At 39.5% G+C, this 23,222-nt stretch overlaps 1 protein-coding gene across 3 annotated transcripts in view; it reads right to left on the bottom strand.

Moving 5' to 3' along the window:
• Positions 1 to 23,222, bottom strand: part of SCN11A (sodium voltage-gated channel alpha subunit 11) — a 195,818-nt gene that overhangs the window by 81,062 nt on the left and 91,534 nt on the right. The window contains exons 4-7 of one of the 3 annotated variants that reach the window (XM_032159133.1): positions 18,935 to 19,065; positions 16,686 to 16,959; positions 13,405 to 13,523; positions 12,017 to 12,118 (exon numbers count right to left, since the gene is read on the bottom strand). In XM_032159133.1, the coding sequence (XP_032015024.1) occupies positions 12,017 to 12,118; positions 13,405 to 13,523; positions 16,686 to 16,952 (488 nt within the window). In that variant the 5' untranslated portion in view covers positions 16,953 to 16,959; positions 18,935 to 19,065. Of the gene's footprint in view, positions 1 to 12,016; positions 12,119 to 13,404; positions 13,524 to 16,685; positions 17,152 to 18,934; positions 19,066 to 23,222 lie in introns of those variants that run through there. The other 2 variants (XM_032159134.2, XM_032159132.1) reach the window with 2 other exon arrangements.

Genomic DNA, 23,222 nt, shown 5'->3' with positions numbered 1-23,222 from the left:
TGTCCATATTCTTGAGAATAGTTTCAGGTAACATGAGACCCAAGCACTGGAGGTTGTAGTTTGTCACCACCATTCTAGAGCTGTCACTTTGATGTACAGAAGGAGACAATGGTGACAGAACAATGAAGAGAGTAAATGACACGCAAATAGCTGAATTTTTTCATATCTGTGTTCATGGATTGGAAGGTTTAATACTGTTAAGATGTCATACTACCCAGGGTGATCTACAGATTCAGTGCAATCCTTATAAAACTCCCAATGACATTTTTTACAAAAATATAAAAATCCATTCTAAAATTCATATGGAATTTCAAGTGACCCCAAATAGCCAAAACAATCTTGAAAAAAAAAAACAAATTGTGAGGTCTTACACTTCCTGATATCGAAATTTATTAGAAAGCTACAGTAATCAAAATAGGGTAATTTATCATGGAAAAAGATTTAATTGACTCACAGTTCAGTTCAGCATGGCTGGGGAGGCCTCAGAAAAATTACCATTATGGTGGAAGGGGAAGCAAACATGTCCTTCTTCATATGGCAGCAGGAAGGAGAAGAATGAGAGTGAAGCGAAGGGGAAAGCCCCTAATGAAACTATCAGATATCATGAGAACTTACTATTACAAGAATAGCATGGTGGAAACCATCCCCATGACTCAATTATCTCCACCAGGGCCCTCCCACCACACGTTAGGACTATGGGAACTACAATTCAAGATGAGATTTGGGTGGGGACACAGACAAACCATATCAAGGTGGTACTAGCATAAAGACACATATAGACCAATGGAATAGAATAGAGAGCCCAGAAGTAAACTTTTGCATATATGGCCAAATTATTTTCCACAAGGGTGACAAGACTATGGAATAGTCTTGGCAATGTCCTTGGAAAAAGGACAGTCTTTTCAACAAATGTTAATGGGAAAACTGAATCTCCACTTGCAAGAAATGAAGTTAGAATCTTTACTTACACCATATAAAAAATTAACTCAATATGGATTAAAGTCCTAAAGGTAAGACCTGAAAAACATAAAACTCATAGAAGAAAAATTTGAAAGTCATATACCTAACAAGGGGTTAACATCCAGAATATGTAAATAACTCCGACAACAGAAAACCAAACACTGCATGTTCTCACTCGTAAGTGCGAGTTGAACAATAAGAACACATGGACACAGGGAGGGGAGCAACACACACTGGGGCCTGTTGGGGGTGGGAGGCAAGGGGAGGGAGAGGATTAGTACAAATACCTAATGCATGTGGGGCTTAAAACCTAGACAACGGGTTGATGGAGCAGCAAACTACCATGGCACACATACAGCTATGCAACAAACCTGCATGTTCTGCACATGTATCCCAGAACTTACAGTAAAATAAAATGAAATAATAAAATAAAATAAAATAGAACTCCTACAACTCAACAATAAAAAATTAAATGACCTAATTAAAAAATGACCAAAGGATTTGAACAGATATTTCTCCAAAGATGAAATACAAATGGCCAACGCACATATGAAAAGATGCTCAACATCACTAATCATTAGAAAAATGCAAATCAAAACCACAAAGAGATGACCTCATGCCCATTAGGATGGCTACTATTTTTTAAAAAACCTAAAATAACAAGTGTTGATGAAGATGTGGAGAAATGGGAACACTTGTGCACTGTTGATGAGATTGTAAAATGGTGCAAGCCCTATGGAAAACAGTATGAAGACGCCTCAAAAATTAAAAATAGACCTGCTATATGATCCAGCAAAGCCATTTCTAGGTATATGTATAAAAGAATTGAAAGCAGGTTCTCAAGGACACATTTGCCTACCCATGTTCATAGCAGCACTGTTCACAATAGCCAAGAGGTGGAAGCAACCCAAATGCCCTTTGCCAGATAAGTAGACAATCTCCTAAAAAAAGAAAATAGCTTATATCTTTTTTATATTCCCATGCTGTCAAAAATACTGGGTCTGCACACACACACACACACACACACACGCACACACATATGTTTGGGACTGAAACAAGTAATTTAGTCAAACAACCTGTCAGTTCAGAGTAAAATGTGGTATATACATGTGATGGAATATTAATCAGCCTTAAAAAGGAAGAAAATTTTGCCACATTCTACAACATGTATAAACCTTGAAATCATTAAACAAGGTGAAACAATCCAGTCATAAAAAGACAAATACTGTGTGATCCACTTATATGAGGCAGGGGCTGAGGGGAAGATTGAAATGGGGAGTTCGTATTTCATGGATGTAGAATTTCAGTTTTGCAAGATGAAAAGAGTTCTGGAGATGAATAACGATAATGTTGTGCAACACTGTGAATATACGTAATTCCACTGAACTTAAAATAGTTAAGATTGTATCTTTTATGTTATACTTACTTGGTCACAATTTTAATAAAAACTGGGCCCTTCTTTTTCCTTCCCTGAATCTTCCATCATATTCTATCCTTGCTATGGTTTGAATGTTCCCTCCAAAAGTCATGTCGAAATTTAATTGGCATTATTATGGTATTAAGAGGTGGGACCCTTAGGAGGTGATTACGCCATGAAGATACTGCCTTTGTGATGTATTAATGCCAATATCTCAGGAGTGGGTTCCTGATAAAAGGTGAGTTCAGGCCTCTTTGCCCTTGCTCTCTCATGTGCACATTTTTGCCCTTCTGCCTTCTGCCATGGGATGATGCAGCAAGAAGACCTTCACCAGATGCAGACCCTTTGATCTTGGACTTCCCAGCCTCCAGAACTGTAAAAAATACATCTGTATTCTTTACAAATTATCCAGTCTGTGGTATTTTGTTATCACAACATAAAATTGACTAAGACAATTCTCTAATTTATTTCCCTTTTTCTCTTCTGTCTCAAAAAAAAATCTTGTATCTTTTGTTATAATCCCAAGCTGCAAAAATACTGAGTCTGCAAGCACAAACACATACACACGCTCACTTGGGACAGAAACAAGCAATTTAGTTAAATAACTTATCAGTTCAGAGTAAAAGAAGTGGACCTTTTCTGGTAAACTATCCAGTCATAGTAGCCCTGAAAGCTAAAGAACAAAGGCCTTGAGGACTTGAAAAAACTCAAAGCAGCCAAGTCCAAGAGCAGAAATGGTCATGAGACTGCTACAGGCAAGAGCTCCTCCTTGCTTCAGGCTTTTTCTGAGCTGCTCACCTTTTGTGTGACAAATGAGCATATCAGATTAAATAATGTCTGTCCTAAAATATGTGTGTGTGAATGTAGGGTTGCAGGAGGTTGTTAAAAATGTCCTCATATAAACAGGCATTAAAAGAGTTTAAAAAGGCAACATCTTTTAATATCAGTTTTAAATTATAAAGTTATAGATGCTTTGATAAAACTCTGCAATTGCAGATTTGTGGGATTTTTCAAGTCTTCATACAGATCTTAAGCAAATGAGACAGCAGACTGTCGCTGCTATTTCTGCCTGACATTCTAGTCTCCCACCTCTTACTTCCACCATTCTCTCTTTTCCACCTGAAGCCTGACCAATGATGGGACAGGCAGATCAAAATGACATCTGATGTGGAGTAAAGCCATGCCCACCAGGAGGAAATTACATGCCTCCTTGTATGAAGACATTTTTAACAGCCTCCTCCCACCCCACATTCAGGTATCCACTGTTCATCCAAAACTTCCAGGGGAGAGCAACAGCTTTCCCCACACTTGCCTCCTGCCTCTCTGCTTAAAAGGGGGTTTTCCTCCCTGCCTTATGAGTATTTTAATAGTAAAAATGGCCTCAGAGCAAATTACCTTCCCATAATAGAGAAAGAAGGCTCCTTGCGTCTCACCACAAGGGCTAGGCAGAGCAAACCACTGCTGTGGAAACAATGCACTCTCCTGTTCTGTCTCCTCCATAGGTCCTGCCCTCCCGATCAAAGGCTTCCAGGGAAACTGCAGTAAGCAACGAGTAGCAGCCCCTGCACTCAGTTGGCACCTCATGCAACAGCCAAATCTCCAAAGGCGAGACCACATTCCCCAGGGACACTGCCAGGATGGCATCTATTCCTGAGGCTACCTGTGCCCTCCTCAAGGCACAGCCCCTCTGCTGGTCAGCCTTAACCAGGTTCCAGGTTCCACCCAGCAACAGAGACAGATGGTCCCCACAAAGACACCACCTAGGAGGGAGAAGAATTCTCCAGAGACAAATAGACCAAATCAGACCTTGTAGTCAAAGAAAGGGCAGTTTTCAAAGTCTGACCTCTAACTGGTGTCCCAGAAACCACTAGAGCCAAGTAAAGGAGAATAGATGTGTATATGATTTAGAGAACACTTCCAGGAAAAAGGTAGGGTGGAAGTGACTGGAGACTGCCTTCCCAAATTCCCATTTAAAATCTATGAAAACATTTGAAAATAAAAACATGTTCTAAAGAAGCATGACGAGAGTGGGCATCGCCCAGATTCCAGGAGGAAAGCCTCCCAGGGTCCTCAGTCCATCTTTCCTTGGAGCATCCAACCTTGTTCACATGGCTCCTTTCCTGATGATGTTGTATTCCCTAATAAGTGTCTGCAAGGTCTGGGAGTCCCCAGTCCTACTCCCCACCAGAGGCACAAACAGCTGCTAGCCAGCTTTCACCATCATACCTCTAGCAGGAGTGATTTTTTGCCTGTGTGCCCAAGTCCCTCAAGCCTTAGAAACAATAAGTCATTGCTCCAGTCATTTTAGGAATATTAGATAAGCCATTCCATTCACAAGAAGCTTCTTATATTTGCCTGAACCTGAGTGGGTCTCTTTGAATTACTAGAGGATCTGAAAGGAAATGTACAGCTACAAGGGTAACTAACGTGGGAAATGTAGTACAATATTTGAAACCTGCCAAGTCAGATACCACAAATGTTACTATAAACATCCTTAAAGAAGAATCTGCAAGAAACTGAACCAAAGAGTAAGGGAAAATAAGAATACAAAAGACATTTAGAAAATATTAAAAATTGAAATGCCACATATTAAAACCTACAAGACAGAGACAAAGCTGTACCCCTAAGCATTGTCCCTATAAATATTTTTATTATTTACAACAAGAAGGAAAATGCATGAACTAAACATTCAAATTCGTATTTTAGAAAACATTATGTCCTATTGAAGGTATAATGAAGAAAATAAAATATTATATATATATATATATATATATTTTTTTGAGATGGAGTTTCACTCTTGTTGCCCAGGCTGGAGTTCAATGGCATGATCTTGGCTCTCTGCAACCTCTGCCTCCCAGGTTCAAGTGATTCTCCTGCCTCAGCCTCCTGAGTAGCTGGGATTACAGGCGTGTGCCACCACACCCAGCTAATTTTGTATTCTTAGTAGAGATGGTGTTTCTCCATGTTGGTCAGGCTGGTCTCGAACTCCCGACCTCAGGTTATCTGCCCTCCTCGGCCTCCCAAAGCGCTGGGATTACAGGCGGTGAGCCATGGCGCCCAGCCAAAAATGTTATATTTTTAAATAGAATTTAAGGCCGGGTGCCGTGGCTCACACCTGTAATGTCAGCACTTTGGGAGGCTGAGGCAGGCAAATAACTTGAGTCCAGGAGTTCAAGACCTGGGCAATATAGCAAAACCCCATCTCTACTAAAAATACAAAAATTAGCCAGGCATGGCGGTGCATGTCTGTAATCCCAGTCACTTGGGAGGCTGAGACACAAGAATCACCTGAATCCAGGAGGCGAAGTTTGCAGTGACTGGAGATTGCTCCACTGCACTCCAGCCTGGGCAAGAAAGCGAGATTCTGTCTCAAAAAATAATAATAAAATAAAAATAGAATTTAATACATAAATAGAATTTAAGATATAGTTTTAGAAAAACATAGAATTTAAGACAAATAGAATTTAAGACACAGTTTTAGAAAAACTATGGAATAGTTTTTAAAATAGAATTTAAGACATAGTTTAAAAAAACATAAAAATAGGCAAGCCTCTGGCAAATCTAATCACAGAAAAAAGAAAACATGAACAAAATGATAAATGAGAAGAAGAATATAGCAAAATATTCAGAGAAATTTTAAAACTGAAAAAGATTACCAATGAAAAATGAAAAAGCTATTAATAAATGAATTCCTTCCCATTTCACTAATTCCTTATGTCCCTCTCCAAAATATTTGCAGATATAAATCACTTTACTGGATAATTCTCTCTTTCTTTCTCTCAGAATACCTCATTTCCATGCTATTAAAAACATTTCAAGGCCAGGCGCGGTGGCTCATGCCTGTAATCCCAGCACTTTGGGAGGCCGAGGCAGGTGGATCATCTGAGGTTGGGAGTTAGAGACCAGCCTGACCAACATGGAGAAAGCCCATCTCTACTAAAAATACAAAATTAGCCAGGTGTGGTGGCGCACGCCTGTAATCCCAGCTACTCTGGAGGCTGAGTCAGGAGAATCGCTTGAACCCGGGAGGAGGAGGTTGTGGTGAGCCGAGATCGCGCCATTGTACTCCAGCCTGAGCGACAAGAGTGAAACTCCAGCTCAAAAAAAAAAAAAAAAAAAATTCAATACATGGGAAAGATGGGGGGGAGCCATACAAGTCATCAGAAGAGTAAACAAATGCTGACAAATTTTATCAAAGATAGCACAAAATTTTATATATATATAAAATATTGATATGTATAATACTGATGTACATATACATACATATATATAGTTTTATTTAACAAGACAACTAGTTACAAGGTATAATGAAAGAAAAGACTACATTTATAATGGCAACAAAAAACAGTAAAATTCACAAACAAATTTAACAAGAATTGTGGAAGATCTGTATGAAGAAAACTTTAAAGCAATTAGAGGAACACAAAAGAAGATTTTAACAAATGAAAAATATGTCATGTTCTCAATGAGTTCCAACTTCATAAAGATGTCAGTTTCCTCTAGGTTAATTTATAAATCCTTTCATCATGTCAATAAAACTAACCAAATTGACTATAAAATTTACATGAAAAAATAAACCAACGAGAGCCATAAAAATTCTCAAAAGAAACCTCTAGCACTCCTAGACATTACAACATTAGACAATCTTGATAGTTAAAAAGTGTGGTTCTGGCATATGAAAACGCAGACCAATGGAAGAGAAAAGAAAGTCCAGAAATAGATCTGAATACCTAAGTAACATTTCACATCAGAGGATAAGAGGTGGACTATTTAACAAATGGCGTTGGGACAAATGGATAGACATCTGGGACGGAACTATGAAGTCAGATCTATTTATGACACCCTACCCTTGAATGAATTCCAAATTATTCAAGGATTTAAATTTTTTAAAAAGGAAACTATAAAAGCACTGTAAGAAAATATGAGAGAGTCCTTTTATAACTCAAGGCTAGAGAAAGTGTTTCTAACTATAAATCAAAATCCACAGGCATAGAGGAAAGTTTGTTAAATTTAATACAGGAAAAGAAAAAAATAATAAGCAAAATTAAGAGACCATTGATGCCTGCTTCAATTGTGATGAAGACATGAAATAGTTGGGCAAACCCTCCCACAGATAATGAGTATTAAACTGGAAAAAATATGTATAAGGACAATTATTTGAAGGCCCTGGAAGGTGAACAAAAGGAGGCAGAAACTGGGGCAGAGTTTCCTCTTAAAAGAAGGTACCTGCAATGCATAAGAATTACGAAAATGTTTAACTGTTTTGGTCTGAGAGTGTTTTCCAACTTCCCCACTCCCACCCCAACACTGGCAAATGGCTGCAGTCCTGAAGATTTAAGGTGGCCGAGGGTGGGGTTCAGAGCTGGCAGAGCAGCTGGAAATTTAGGGAGGAAATCCTAGAAGCATGCAAGAGAGAGCTAAGCAACAGGAGGCATAAAACATGGAAATGACATACTTAAAGTGCTAGAAAAACAAATTGTCAAGCACTGATTCTATATACAATGAAACTCTACTTCAAAAATGAGTATGAAATAAAGACATTTTCAGATCAATATAAACTGAGAATGTGTTGCCAACAGAACTGAACCACAAGATATATTAAAGGAAGTTGTTCAGGCTAAAAAGAAATACTACCAAAAGATAACTTGGATCTACATGAAAAAAATGTCTTTAAAAGGCATGTGCCCATTAAAAGCAAAAATGATAAACTGTATTATTGGGTTTATTGTGTACATTAGCATAACTATATGACAAAAAACAAACATGGGACTAAACTGTGGCATGGTTCCTTTTCTACTTGAAGGAATTCAACGTTAACTCTATTTTGCCAATTTAACGATGCATTGTTTAATATCTGAAGAAACCACTAAAAAATGCAAATAAGTAAAGATAAAAGGCCAGTAGAGGATTAAAATGAAATACTAAATATACATGATTAACACAAAAGGAAGCAGGAATGGAGAAATAATGGAGTAGCAAAGGAACAACAACAATGACAAAAAAAAAAAAAAACAGATGAGATAAATAGAAAACCAATAGAAAAATAGCAGAGCAAAATCCAGTTATATAACTATATTAAATGAACTTTAGTCCATCAAAAGTCAGAGACTGGATTGATAGACTGCATAAAAAGCAAAAACCAACTATATGTTGTTTACAAGATATATGCTACAAATACAAAGACACAAAAGGGTTGAGAGTAAAAGAATGGAAAAAGATATACCATGCAAACAAAGAGCATAAGAAAGCTGGAGTATCTTTATTAATATTAGACAAAACAAATATTTAAATGAGTATTATTAGAGATAAAGAAGACATTCCATAATAACAAAAGAATGAATACATCAGGAGGATGATAATAATCATCATAAATATGTATGTGCCTGATAATAGTGCTTCAAAATACACGAAGCCAAATTTGACAAAAAGAGAGAAAGAACAGACAAATCCACAATCATAGATAGAGATTTTAAGCCTCTCTTTCAGTAATTCACAAAAATGCTAGGTAAAAATCAGTAAAGGTACAAAAGATCTAAATGACACTATCAACCACCTTAACTTAACTGATCTTTTAAGGAGTATTTAAGAATGTGGCAGAATCCACATTCTTTCCAAGTGCATGTGAAACATTTCCCAAGACAGACTATAAAAGATGTTTCTCTTTATTTCAAAAGATTGAAATTTTATAGAATATATTCTCTGATCATAACTGAACTGAAATTAGATAATAATCAGACAACCAGAAAACAATTAGAAAAGTGTAAAATGTTTGGAAATATTAAAAAACACACTTCTAAATGACATATGGGACAAAGAAGAAATCATGAGAAAATGTAGGGAATATTTTGAATCAAAAGGTAATAAAAACACAGTGTATTGACATCTGTGGAATGCAGCTGAAGCAGTTTTTGGACAGAAATGTATAGCTTTATACAATTGTATAAGAAGAAAAATCTAAAACCAACTATTTAAGCTTCCAACTTAAGAAGCTAGAAATAGAAGAGCAAATTAAAATCAAAGCAAATTGAATGAAAAAATTAATAAAGACTTTGAAACTTTCATATATTGCTGATATGAATGTAAAATTATGCTGTCAATTTGTAAAAGGTTTAGCAGTTTATTAGAAAGTTACATATACACTTATTGCAGGGCCCAGCAATTACACACCTAGGTATTTATCCCAGAGAAATGCAAAAATATCCACAAAAGATTTTTATACGGAAATGTTCGCAGCAACTTTGTTTATAATAGCCCTAAACTGGAAACAACACAAATGTGCATCAATAGATAAATGGGAAAACAAAATGTGGTATATCCATTCAATGGAATCCAACTTAGCAACAAAAAGAAAAAAAAATGTAGAAATATACACAACATGGATGCATCTCAGAGCATTATGCTAAATGAAAGAAACCAGATACAAAAATACAGTATCATACATAGAAAATGAAATGTATACGAAATTCTTAAAAAAGGCAAAACAAGTCTAGAATGACAGAAATGAGATCGATGTTTGCCTGGGGTTGGGAGTGGGAGTCGGGGATTAACTGCAAAGAGGCATGAGATGTTTTTGGGGGTAATTGAAATGGTCTATATATTGATTGCAGTGGCTTATATTGCATAATTAAATAGGAGTTAGAAAAAATGGTCTCATTTATTCAATTTGCATTCAATTTGCATTCAATATGTTCCTGAAAGATTAAAGCAGTAATTATGTTAAACTAGAAAAACTGGAACTTTTGATAAGAAAATATTTATATAAATATAGAACTTGTAAGTTAATAGATTAATTCATATGTCTGAAAAGCCAATACAAATGATAAAAAATTAATATTTTAGTTATACAGAGAACTCAAACTGATTAGAAAAGAAATAAAAATGATACAGAAGCAAAGATGGAAACACACAATTCAGAAATGAAAACATTAAGAGTCTAAATCAAACATTTCATGTTGTCATTCATATATGGGAACTGAAAAAGTGGATTACATGGAGGTAGAGAATGGAATGGTGGTTACCAGAGATGGGGAAAGATTGGGTGACAGGTGAGGAATGGAGAGAAGTTGATTAATGAGTACAAAACACAGATAGAAGGAATAAATTCTAGTGTTCAATAACACAGTAGGGTGACTATTTAGTTAACAATAATTTATTGTATATTTCAAAATAGCTAGAAGAGAAGATTTGAAATGTTTCCAATACAAGGAAATAATAAATGTCCAATTGGGATTGATATCCCAATTACCCTTAAGCGATCATTACACAGTGTATGCATGTATCAAAATATCACATGTAACCTGTAAATGTGTATGATTATTATGTGTCAATTAAAATTGTTTTAAGTCTAACCCATCTGGAAATTAAAGAAATGCAAATATTTTTAACTCCATAAATTAGAGAAGAAAAAATTTAATGCTAGCAAGAATGTGATATAATTGGTTATTAGAATACACTGCTGATGGCAGAGCAAATTGATACAAACTTTTTGGAAAATATTTTGTCTATATCTATTATTAAAAGCATTAAAATGTACCTTTTTATCTAGAAAATCCTTTTTTTTTTTTTTTTGAGACGGAGTCTCACTCTGTCGCCCAGGCTGGAATGCAGTGGCTCACTGGGCTCCCTGCAAGCTCCGCCTCCCAGGTTCATGCCATTCTCCTGCCTCAGCCTCCCGAGTAGCTGGGACTACAGGCGACTGCCACCACACCCGGCTAATTTTTTGTATTTTTAGTAGAGATGGGGTTTCACTATGTTAGCCAGGATGGTCTCGATCTCCTGACCTCGTGATCCACCCGCCTCAGCCTCCTAAAGTGCTGGGATTACAGGCATGAGCCACCGCACCCAGCCTAGAAAATCCATTTCTAAGAGTGTATCTCAGGAAAATAATAATTTAAGAATAGGGCTGCGTGCAGTGGCTCATGCCTGTAATCCCAACACTTTGGAAGGCCAAGGTGGGCAGATCACCTGAGGTCAAGAGTTCAAGACCAGCCTGGCCAACATGGTGAAATCCAGTCTCTACTAAAAATACAAAAAAATTACCTGGGCATGGTGGCAGGCGCCTGTAATCCCAGCTACTTGAGAGGCTGAGGGAAGAGAATTGCTTGAACCTAGGAGGCAGAGGTTGCAGTGAGCTGAGATAGCACCATTGCACTCCAGCCTAGGCAACAACAGCAAAACCCTGTCTCAAAAAATAAAAAAAATTAAAAAAAGAATAGCTTTATTTTTGGCATAGTGAACTGGCATAACAATTTTTTACAAACAAAAACAAAGAAAAAGTAAATACATAAATATAGCTTTATGCAAAAAGATTTTTATGACAATGTTATAATCTACTAAAATGCTAGAATGGTTTAAGTACATTCTGGTTTATTCACCTGATAAGATATTATATAACCATCAAAATGGATACCTATAAAACTTATGTAAACACAAAGAAAACCACTTAAAATGTGAACATAACATATGTGTGCTGTTTATTACAAATTGTAAAAAAAAAAAAGGTCAAAAATAAAACTGATTCTGCCAACATATATGTTAGAATTATTAGTGACTTTTTCTTTCTCTCCAGTGTAATCATTAACTGCCTTAGGTATATTTGTTTAAAAACTTAGGACAGGTGAGTGAAGGAAAAATACTTACTCTGCAATGTCAGTATTGTTGCTGTTGCTGTTTTTAGCAGGCCCTGTAGCCATGAACACGCAGTTGATGATAACGGTGCCAATAATGAACATGCTGAATAATGTGGCCAGCATCCATTAAGGCAGATATGTTGCAGGATGGCATGCATCATTAGCTACTGGGTAAGATTGGGAGTGCCCTGGCTGGTCCCCTTTTCTGCAGGTGCATCTGTCTTCTGACTGTGAGTGTTGGCTGAGAACAACTCACAACTGTCCCCTCCTGTGGAGAATTGTCCCCTGCTGAATGGCAGCCTCCTCACTTGGAGAGCTACACACCCCCTTCTACATGTCTGACTGACTTAGGCCCTTGCTTCAAAGTGGGACAATTCTGTGGTGCAATTCATGCTCCAGAGTTCCTCATGGGATCAGGATGAAGCTGACTCAGCTGAGACCATATCCTTGCTTGGCTCTTTGTTTTCCCCCCTTCTGCTTCCCTTTCTCCTTCTCCAGAAAGCACTCCTCTATTAAATCACTTAAATAAGAATGCCCATATCAGGCTCTGCTTCTAGGCAACCAAACCCAAATAGTTATTCATTGCCATTCTCCTCAGTATTTTACTAAATCTACCAACCCATATCTTTTTTTCATTTCCCTGTCTAAAACTTCCTAGCGTCTCCCCCAACCCTTGCATACATCAGAAATGCTTAATAATTCCCCACCTGCCTTTACGCTTTAAGACTGACATTGTGAACCCCAAGTTTTAAGAGCCTGAAAAGGCATATAAATGGGTAAAATGGGTAAAATGGGCTGGTGTTCAGCCACAAGAGAAGTGCAGAGGTGGTGAGACAGAGCTTACATGCCCCCTCCAAAGAGGCAGCAATTCCTTACTCTACTGATTTTTGTCAGGTATTAACAGAAATGGGAACATACCCTTGCCAGTTTCCATCTTTCAAGAAAAGCTGGAAATCTGGAGTATTCACGTTAGAAAGTGTTTTTCAAAGTTTTAAGTACTGTGTAGGTCCAACACAACACATTATCAACTCAACATGGTGCACAGGTTGCCAGTTTACAACTCTTTAGGTGTCAGCTTAGATGCACCTTCCTCTAAGAAGCCATCCTTGATGCCTCTAAAGCACAGCAGTACCTCTTCCTGCTACCACTTTCACATGACCAATCTCACTAAAGAAATTGCCTGCCTTTTATTCTATGCCCTTCTGAGGCCATAGGACCCCAGAGAAGGAGATGACATCTTGCTTACATCCAGCACAGTCCCTGCCTGCAGCAGTAGGCACTCAGCCAGTATTTGTAGAAAGAATTAGCTATTTGCTTCCATTCAATAACATGAACACCGTGGGGCATGTGTGCTTTTCAAATGATCTGGACTTAGTAAAAGGTGCAATGAAAGGATATGAATGGACTGAGACTCTAATGGCTAAACTTCTGATTGAATTGAAAGGCCCAAAAATGAACAAGGCACGCTTGGCACTGAAGCGGTAGATTGTCCTCTTTTTGTTTAACACCATAAATGTCTGCAAAACAAAACAAAACAAGAAAACACACACATACACAACAGGAACTTAATGCAGTGACAAAACAATATTTATCATTAATTTATTTAGAGAAAATTATAACATAACTGTTGGGCTGTGGAATATTTACCCAATGGGATACTCCAGAGGAATCAGAGATGGAAAACATGGGACCTGAAAATACCAAAATTAGGAGTATAGAGGAATAACTGGGGAAAACAAAACCCTTAATATTGTACTCCATGGTATGTATCAATGGGGAAAGGGACTAGCAGAGAACTTGAAGAGACAGAAATGGAGTTTGGAAATTTAGATTCAGCAGATTATTTTAAATTATTTTGATAATTAATGAAAACTTTGTAATGAATCTTAGAATGATAAGTGACCTAAAGGGTCCATGTTTGCTATGCCACAGGTCTGAGAAGCACTGTGTGAAATAACTAGTCAATTCTAACCTTGATGATCTTCAAGAAAAAAGTCACCAAGTTTCCTGGATTTGCCTTTCTTTACCTCTATGGACAGAGGGGCAAATTTCCCCGTGGTTCTTAACCAGCAGGGGAGGTGGGCATTGCCCCTACAGAAGGCATTTGGAAATGCGTGTGGGTATTTTTGGTTGTCTGCTGTAATGACTATGGGCTCTACTGGCCTTTACTGGGAAGACCCAGGGATGCCAAACAGGACAAACTTGCCAATGGTACATTATGACCCCCCAAAGTGCCCAATGGAGTCCCATTAAAGAACACTGAACCTCTGCCCATTTTCTCCTAGCATGACTCCCTGGGCACTGGGAATGAAGCAGCCCCTGGACAGCAACCTGTCACTAACATGCTTCTAACATCCACCTCCAGACCTCCCTCTTTCCATGTAACTGTAATCTAGCTATCCCCATATCTGTCCCCATGGCTGTCAGTTACAAAAGCCTTCAGAAAGTAAGAGTCATTCCTTTCTCCCCACCTCATGGCTCCTTTCAGATTTGCAAAAAGTACTGCTTGGCAATGTAATACAGCATGTTCTCAGGCAGGAGAGACAGACCTCGGCACCCAGCTCCCAACATCAGCACTGTGAGTGCTACCTTGGCTCAGGTGCCAGAACGTCAGCCACTGCCAACCATCAACTTTCCTTTAATGAGTTGCTGGGATTGACTGGTCTGATGGTTACCTGGCTGCAGGGAAAACTGTGCTAGGATATTTTTCTTTGCCCCCATAATAATGAAATGAGCCAAGGAGTTTTTTTAAAATATGAGCCCGGAGCCCAAGACCTGCTTTGGAAATTCTGTGCCTTTCCTCAAACAGACAGACAATTTTAAGGCAGAAACAAACTTCTCTTTGAGGTGAGTCACCCCACATTAATAAGTGGTACAATATGGCTCTCCTTCTGTGCCCTTTGATTTTGATATTTTATTGATGCCTCTTCTTACTGCTTTAAATATTTTAACTAATGGTGTATTTAACTACATGCCAGGGTTTTAAGGATTAAAATGATAGGTACTAGCTCCTCCTGCCTTCTTGCTGACACTTCTCTACTTCTTTCCCCTGTTGCTCTTCAAAATGGGGCTTCTAAAGAGAAGTAGCCTTTGACGATAAAAAGCATTCTTGGGTTTGCATCCTATCTCCACCACTCACTGGTTGCTTGACGTGGCTTAAGCCACTTTCCCAGCTAGGCTCTGGTTTCCTCATCTGTAAGGTAGAGTGCTAATCATGATCACACATACCTCACATGGCTGTTGAGGGCACTGGTCATGTGAGATCATGGGTGTGCAGAGCTCTAAACAGATATCATGTCTTCTTATTTAAAGGGAGGACCCAGGCTGAGAAGTGGTGGTCCTAGAATTACCACCCAGGCTGGAATAGTCCTGTTCTCCCAGAGCTGTCAGCTGCACACCAAACTGCTGCCTGACCCATGGGTCTCCTCTCCAGCATTGAGGCAGAAGGAGACCTCTACAGTTAACTCACCTCCAACAACTATACCTCCAAGAAGGCCCTGGAATCCTGGGGCATCAGAAAAAGGAGAAACATTGGAATGTTTTTGCTCCTTCACTTCTTTCCCCCTTGCTTGTCCTTCCTACTTATACTCTACTTTCCTCTGTACATGTGGTCCTCATTTGGCCTGACAACCCTAAGTCTGTTCCAACTGAAGGACATGCGAATCAGGCAATCTTTCTTTGAAAGATCAGTTTCTTATGGATGCCAGCCAAAGATGCTCTCAGCATCCCATATTTTCTAGGGCTTCCCCAAAGCTCCCAGTCTCCTAGGCCTCTAACCTCAGTATGGCAAGGTGGGGTTTCCAACCTCTGCTGGATCACACTGTGAGGTGATGATGGCAAAATCTTCTGAGCCTTTCCTGAAACGGCCAAGTGTGCTCACAGCCTCAGGCTATAGAGCAGTCCTGTGGGAGCTCAAAGTTTACATTTCCTCACTCAGGAGCCCCTTCAAGAAACCTTTACTAGAATTTCCCTGGAAGAACTGCATCCAGGCAGATAAAGTAGCAAGGCTTTCACATATTTGCATTGAGTTTACATACAATCTGCATGTGCCCACTTGGTTACCATTTTCTTTGGTTTCATTTATTAAGCTCCTACTATGCATCAAGTGTTGGTTTGAACCCTACTAGTCTCATTTAATAGCCTAGAAAGCCTATTATCCAGGAGTTTTTGAGGTAAAATCTTGTTGCTATAATGAGCATTTCTGGACCATGATATTAATCCTTTGTATCAGTATAATGCATTACAGTGATAAAGTGCTTTCCCAGCATGTCTATGCTCTAAGGTAGGAACATCAGGCATTATTTCTATTATACAGATTTTAAAAGTGAAGATTAGTAAAGTGACTTGCCCAGGGTCATAAAGCCAATCACTTGAAATGGCCTGTATCTAACTTCTGGGACTACTAGTCCAGTCCTCTTTCCAGACTTCATTTTGTGTTTTCTCTGTTTTCCTTTCATCCTTTTGCAGTCCCTCATCCTCATCTTCTCCTCTAATACATGCATTGCAGAGAAAAAATGAGGCCTAAAAGGGGTTCTCAGGACTATCAAGGCAATGCCAGGGGATGACAGAAAACAAGAGGCACAGCCTGCCTGCTATAAAGCCCAAGAGTGGTGTTTGGAGAACCTGTAACACCAGTTATAACTGCATGGTTGGAACACCCCCACCTCCTCATGAAGTACCTTATGATTTCGGTAGAATGGGTCCAAGTCTTCCAGAGGCTTTCCTATGAGCTCACGAGGAATGTCGCCATAGAGCTTGGGCAACTTCCTGGAGGCCTTTAGGTCAAGCTGAGGCTGAGGCTGGGGTACTTCTCCGGTCTGGTCTTTAGACTTCTTTTTCTCTTTTTGGATGGCAATCCGCTTCTCAATTGCAGCCAGAGAGTCAGAAGTGAAGGGGCGGAAATTTCGCTCATCTGGAAAGATTACTGGGTAGCATCTGTCATCCATCTTCACCCTCAGGACAGAGACAAGCCACAGATCCTCAGAAAGGCCTCAGGAGGCAGGAATAAAACAGCCTGCCCTAGGATTCCAATCTTAAAGGATGGTGTCATAAGGATCTACAAGAGCTGAGCTGAGGTCAGGGGCCTTGGGAGCTGATTGGCTGTGAAGATCAGAAGAGATGACCACCACTGTAGGTATAGCAGGAACTTTTGGCATAGACAAAACCAAAGCAGGGCATCATTCCTGGAGGACCTGGCAAGAGGCGGGAAGTTGAGTTCAGGAACAAGTGAGCAAAAGAAGCCCAGTCTCTAAAACTGAGACCCAGACATTAAGCAAGACAATAAGGCTGAGCCAGCTGAACTGCTGAAATGGGATCTGCAAGTAGCAGGCAAGTGGCCACCTTGGCCCAAACAAGAGAAAAAGGAATAGGGAATTGACTGGGCCATAGTTATGGGTTGCAAAAGCAAAACTGAAAGTGCATGGGTCTTTTCTCACATCTAGTCAGTAAAGTTCTTAAAATGTGATGAAATGGCAACAAAAGAGCCATAAACATAGGCATGAACTGTGACCCCATGCCAGCCCTCTCACTTCTAGGACTCCGACCCTAAGAAAGTAGAAAGGGTTTGTTAATAGGGTTACTCTACCATAGGATAATAGCTTCTTCAAGGACTTTCTCTACAGCCCCAGGGTTCAAGCTAGACGCTGAAAAGAAGCAGTATAGGTTGAACGCTTATATTCCCCATGCCAGGCATCCTCTTTCTTTCTTATTTACTGGATGCTAATCTAGGGCTGACTCTTACACCCACTCCAGGAAATTATAATAGGAAACCCAACATATCACTGGTTTGTTCGTTCAACAATTTTGTGCCCTGTGTCTGTTCTAGGCATGGTGCTAGGCACTAACGGTGAAGAAACACAGTCCCTGGTCCAACAGTTACACTGTCCTAGAGTAGCAGAAAAGACAAAGACAGGAAATTAAAACAGAACAAATGCTACTACAGGGAAAAGTAGTGGGGCTATGTCTATGCATAGGATAGGTGTCTCGTCATAGGATAGGCATCTCATCAGGGAATCAGGGATTGTTGTCCAAAGCTTTAATGTCTAGATTGAGACCTGAAAGAGATGTAAGACTTAGGACAAGAGAAAAAGGGGGACATTAGGATGCTGCAGGGAGAGCAAATAGTGTGTACAGGAACCTTCAGCTGAGAAAGAATATGATGTCCAGCAACTGGTTCTGTTTGCCAGGATGGGGATTTCATGGAGTGGAATGGCCAATAGGGCTTTACTCAGCAGAGGGAGAGAGTGGGCAGGCCTGTAATCCTTGGTAAAGATCATGGACTTCCCCTGAGGGTAACAGGGAATTACTAAAGGTTTGGGTTTTCATTGCTATTATTGTTATTACAGAGGAGAAACACTATCAGATTTTTTTTTTTTTTTAAATAAAAGCCACTCTAACTATTGGGAATTGGAAGGGATATGGACGGAGCTGGAAGGCCCCTAGCAAACTAACTCAGGAACAGGAAACCAAATACCACATGTTCTCACTTATAAGTGGGATCTAAATGATAGGAACTCATGGGCACATAGAGGGGAACAACACACACTGAGGCCTATGGGAAGGTGGAGGGTGGAAGGAAGGAAAGGATCAGGAAAAATAAGTAATGGGTGCTAGGCTTAATACCTGGGTGACAAAATAATCTGTACAACAAACCCCCATGACACAAGTTTACCTGTGTAACAAACCTACATGTGTACCCCCGAACTTAAAATCCAAGTTAAAAAAAGAAAGTCCCTCTAACTGTTGGGGATGGAAAAGGCTTGAGATAGGAGGATAAAGGGGAAGCTAAAATCAGAGAAGTGAGCTTGGAAACTGTTGCAGCAAATCAAACTGCAGGGGATGATCTAATGACATGGATGGATTTCAGAGTTAATAAATAGCTTTGACATGAGATTAATGGGAAGAGAGAGACTTGAGGGATGGTCCTTACCGAGATTCCTGGCTTGGGCAGATGAGAAGACAGTGTGGCCACTCACTGAGACAGAGAGTGCAAGAAAAGGAGGGCACTGCGAGGGAATAAATTTGGTTTACAACACACGAAGCTGAAGCTGCCTGGGGAACCTGCAAGTGGAGAGAACCAAAAGGCACTCGAATATAGGGAAATCATAGTTCACACATGTCAGGCTCTGAAAACAGCGTGAAAGCAAAGAAATATAGCCAAAATTTCTCTTGAAACTCCCTCAGGAAGGCACCATACTAAAGAGGCATCCCAACTCATTACTTAAACAAGTTCAATACAACCAGCTTTTCTTCCAGGGCCAGAACCAGGCACTCTTTCTTCAGGTTAGCATCAAACAAAGTAGTTGAATTGTATTTCAGGGCCATGATAAAGGCAATGTATGATCCTTCAAGCATACTATGATTAGGGCAAGCAATGATAATACTGTGAGAGCCATATGTCAGCTGAAACTGAATGTAGGACTGTAGATTCATCACATTCTATCCCACACTCATCCAGAGTCAAGCTCATTACTGGTAGGTCTAGATGATGGAATTGCCCACACTATTTAAATTCCCCCCTCCTCATGAACATGTATAATTGAATTTGTATGAATGAAGTGGGCATATAATGAGACTCTGCTGCACTTGACTCTAGAGCTCAAGAAAGAAATTTAATTCAGAGCCTAAGTCTTTTGCAGTGAACACCATATGGATGCTAGTCAATCCTATAAAAACCTGGACCCTATGCTCAGTTACAGCAAGGAGTCCAGTGGCGGGTGCTGCCATTCTAATGTGGCGATTAACGAAGCAACTGGACATTTTTGACCCTGGGAGATATTTTGCCTGGGTTCTTAAGAAAGAGAAACTTGCTAAAAATAAATAACACAAAATAAAACTGACAACCCCTGAAACTGTACACAGTAAAATTTGTTATAGATGATTAAAAAAAAAAACCACACACACCTAAAAAACCACATCTTAAAAGTAACATTGGCCAGGTGCAGTGGCTTACGTCTGTAATCCTAACACTGTGGGAGGCCAAGGCAGGTGGATTACCTGAGGTCAGGAGTTCGAGACCAGCCTGGCCAACATGGTGAAACCCTGTCTCTACTGAAAATACAAAAATTGGCTGGGAATGGTGGCGTGCACCTGTAATCCCAGCCACTTGGGAGGCTGAGCAGGAAAATCAGTTGAATCCAGGAGGCGGAGATTGCAGTGAGCCAAGATTGTGCCACTGCCCTCCAGCCTGGGTAACCCAGCCAGACTCTGTCTCAAAAAAAGAAAAGAAAAGAAAAAAAAAGTAACATTGAGGCTAGGCACAGTGGCTTACACCCACTGGGAGGCCAAGGCAGACAGATTGCTTGAGATCAGGAGTTCGAGATCAGCCTGGCCAACATGGTGAAAACCTGTCTCTACTAAAAATGCAAAAATTAGCTGGGCGTGGTGGCATGTGCCTGTAATCCCACCTACTCCGGAGGCTGAGGCACGAGAATCACTTGAACCAGGAGGTAGAGTTTGCAGTGAGCTGAGATCATGCTACTGCACTTGAGCTTGGGCCACAGAATGAGACTCTGTCTCAAAAAAAAGAAAGTAACATTGAAAACTGCAAAAATTGATCCAGGAAAAGGAAAACTGAATAAAAATTATGAACTCAAATAAATCTGACAAAATAAAACCACATGCAGTATGCAGTAAAATTTCCTTATTAACTGAAAAAACAATTAATGGAAGAATCAAGTATTCTTTAATAAGTAAACTCAGGAAAATTCAACTGTGAAAATCAAGGCTGCATCCACAAAATAGATAAAATTGATAAATTAATAGAAAATCAATATGGCACAAGCTGTAATTGGTAAAATTTGAAATGACTCAAATCCTTATGGTGAAATTTGTACAGGAATACTTAATTCTGAAAATTTTCTGTACAGAAAATAGATTGCATTGCTAGAAACTTGATCAAAGAATTAAATTAGCTAAGTGCAATTATTTTCCAAGTCCTGCTAACAAATTTGAAGATAAAATTTTCAGATTCTGAATGACTCTTTACAAAAAAAATTACTTGAATATATGCTCCCAAACAATGAAAAGAGAATTCAGAAAAGCAAGATGCATGGAATCCAAGACATTGTGTCCTTAACCCAAGAGTGCAATAAAATATTTCTGGTCAACCACACATCAATAGGCTTAAGAAGCAATTGCTCAACCACCATGGCACATGTATACCTATGTAACAAACCTGCACATTCGGCACAAAAGCCGGGGCATGGTGGCTCACGCCTGTAATCCCAGCACTTTGGGAGGCTGAGGTGGGCAGACCACGAGGTCAGGAGTTTGAGACCAGCCTGGCCAACATGGTGAAACCTCGTCTTTACTAAAAATACAAAAATCAGCCGAGCATGGTGGTGCGTACCTGTAATCTCAGCTATCTGGGAGGCTGAGGCAGCAGAATCGCTTGAACCCTGGAGGTGAAGGTTGCCAGGAGCCAAGACTGCGCCATTGCACTCCAGCCTGGGTGACAGAGGGAGACTCTGTCTCAAAAGAAAAAGCAAAAAACAAACAAAAAGAAGCAATTGCTCCAACTGACAGAAAAGTCAGAGAATCCTGGGAAAAATATTTCAACTATAAAGAAAATTTTATGTAACAAAAATTATGTTTAAGAAAATGGTTTTTCCACATGTTAAAAGAAAGGTAATGAGAAATTCCATCAAAATAAGACGTACTTCAAAAGTCATGGTTTATAGACAAAGCCAACTAAATGATTTAGCCCTGATACCCTGCCATTTTGACAGGAACCTTGGTAAGGACCATCCTTCAGTATAATAGGAAAAATAAGATAATTCATTTGACCTTGACACTGAATGTGCAGCAGATAGTCAGTAACATCAGAGTCCATTCCTTTACCTTTATTATGGGTCCAAATATAATACAGTTCTTGGTTCTGGAGAATAGTAGCTACAAAATTATGATATAATTCAGGTTATCTATTAGTTTTTAATTTTCACAATCATCCTAAAGATAAAGCAGAATTAATTATAATTATAGAGTAGAATACAAACGCTATAAATGTTATAAAATTTTACTGCAAGCTGAAGTCGGAGAGAAAAAGTGAAGGGAAGATTAAGGATACCAATTTTCTCATCTTAAACATTTAGAGAGTCAAGACACTCTATGAAAAGTTGGTCAAGCCACACAAAAATAAGTTTATACCTTAAAATTACACAGACAAGTACAAAACCAAATTTTAAATACAGATAACAAAAACTGGAAGAATCATGGGGAGCCCAGAAGGATTACCATCAATAAGCTAAATTCCTCATCTCCCAGAGGGACAATTCAAAAACTTCTACTCAAACTTGATAAATCAAGAAATAGCAGTGTAAGCTAATTTAAAGTTAGAGAGACCCCCTACAAATATATACAATGATTATTTTGTCAACTGAAAATAAAATAGTCCCTGGGCATAGTAGTCCAAAGAAAAAAATAAAACTTAAAAAAAATTAAATAAAGAAAGAGAGACAATGACCAGAATTAAAAACTAAAATGGTTAAAAGTTGGACTGAGCATAGGTGAAAGTGGAGACATTTTACTTTTGATGTTATATCCTTCTCAACATTTTCTCCTTCTGAGCTATTTGAATTATGTGCTTGTGTTACTTTTATAGGTTGCAAAAGGATTGTGAAAATCCTTCAGGGGATCAAAACATCTTCTGATTCAAACTAGAGAGACAAGATATCAAGCACGACGGGCTCCCAATCCCCTTGGGCCATGAAGGAAACAAGCAGAATCTCAACTTGCATGCAGTCTTAAACTGGGAGGCCGGCCACATGTGGGTTATGACTTGACGTGGGGAATGCAGAGCCTGGGAGAGCAGTGAGGAGGCCCTGCAACACCTTCATGAGCCAAGGGGCCAGTCTTGCAGGGTGGCCAGGGCTGCCTGTCACAGGGAACTCTGCAACTGCTCTTCTGAGGACTGGCCCACTCCTGCCGAGTAGACAGAAAGTGAACAGTCACCGAGGTGAGAGGACTAAGGCCTCACTTTCCAAAGCTGCAAGCTTTATAGAAGCATTTAGGCCTGACCTCCCATGGTTCATTCATTCATGTGCTGGGCGCTGGGGATGCAAAGGGATATAAAACACCAGCCTTCCAGGGTCTTCCAATCTGTGGGGACCAGTTGAAGAAATGACGGAGGATGAAACCACGCCATGTGTACATCTGCACGAGGGGCAATCGTCAGGTGCTGTGGGAGCCCTGAGGGGGGCATGGTGATGAGGAATCAG

The sequence above is a fragment of the Hylobates moloch genome, unplaced genomic scaffold (genome assembly GCF_009828535.3).
Source record: "Hylobates moloch isolate HMO894 unplaced genomic scaffold, HMol_V3 SCAFFOLD_8, whole genome shotgun sequence".
NCBI lineage: Eukaryota > Metazoa > Chordata > Mammalia > Primates > Hylobatidae > Hylobates > Hylobates moloch.
The sequence above is the reverse complement of the archived record's forward strand: the minus strand, read 5'-3'. Positions and strand labels throughout refer to the sequence as shown.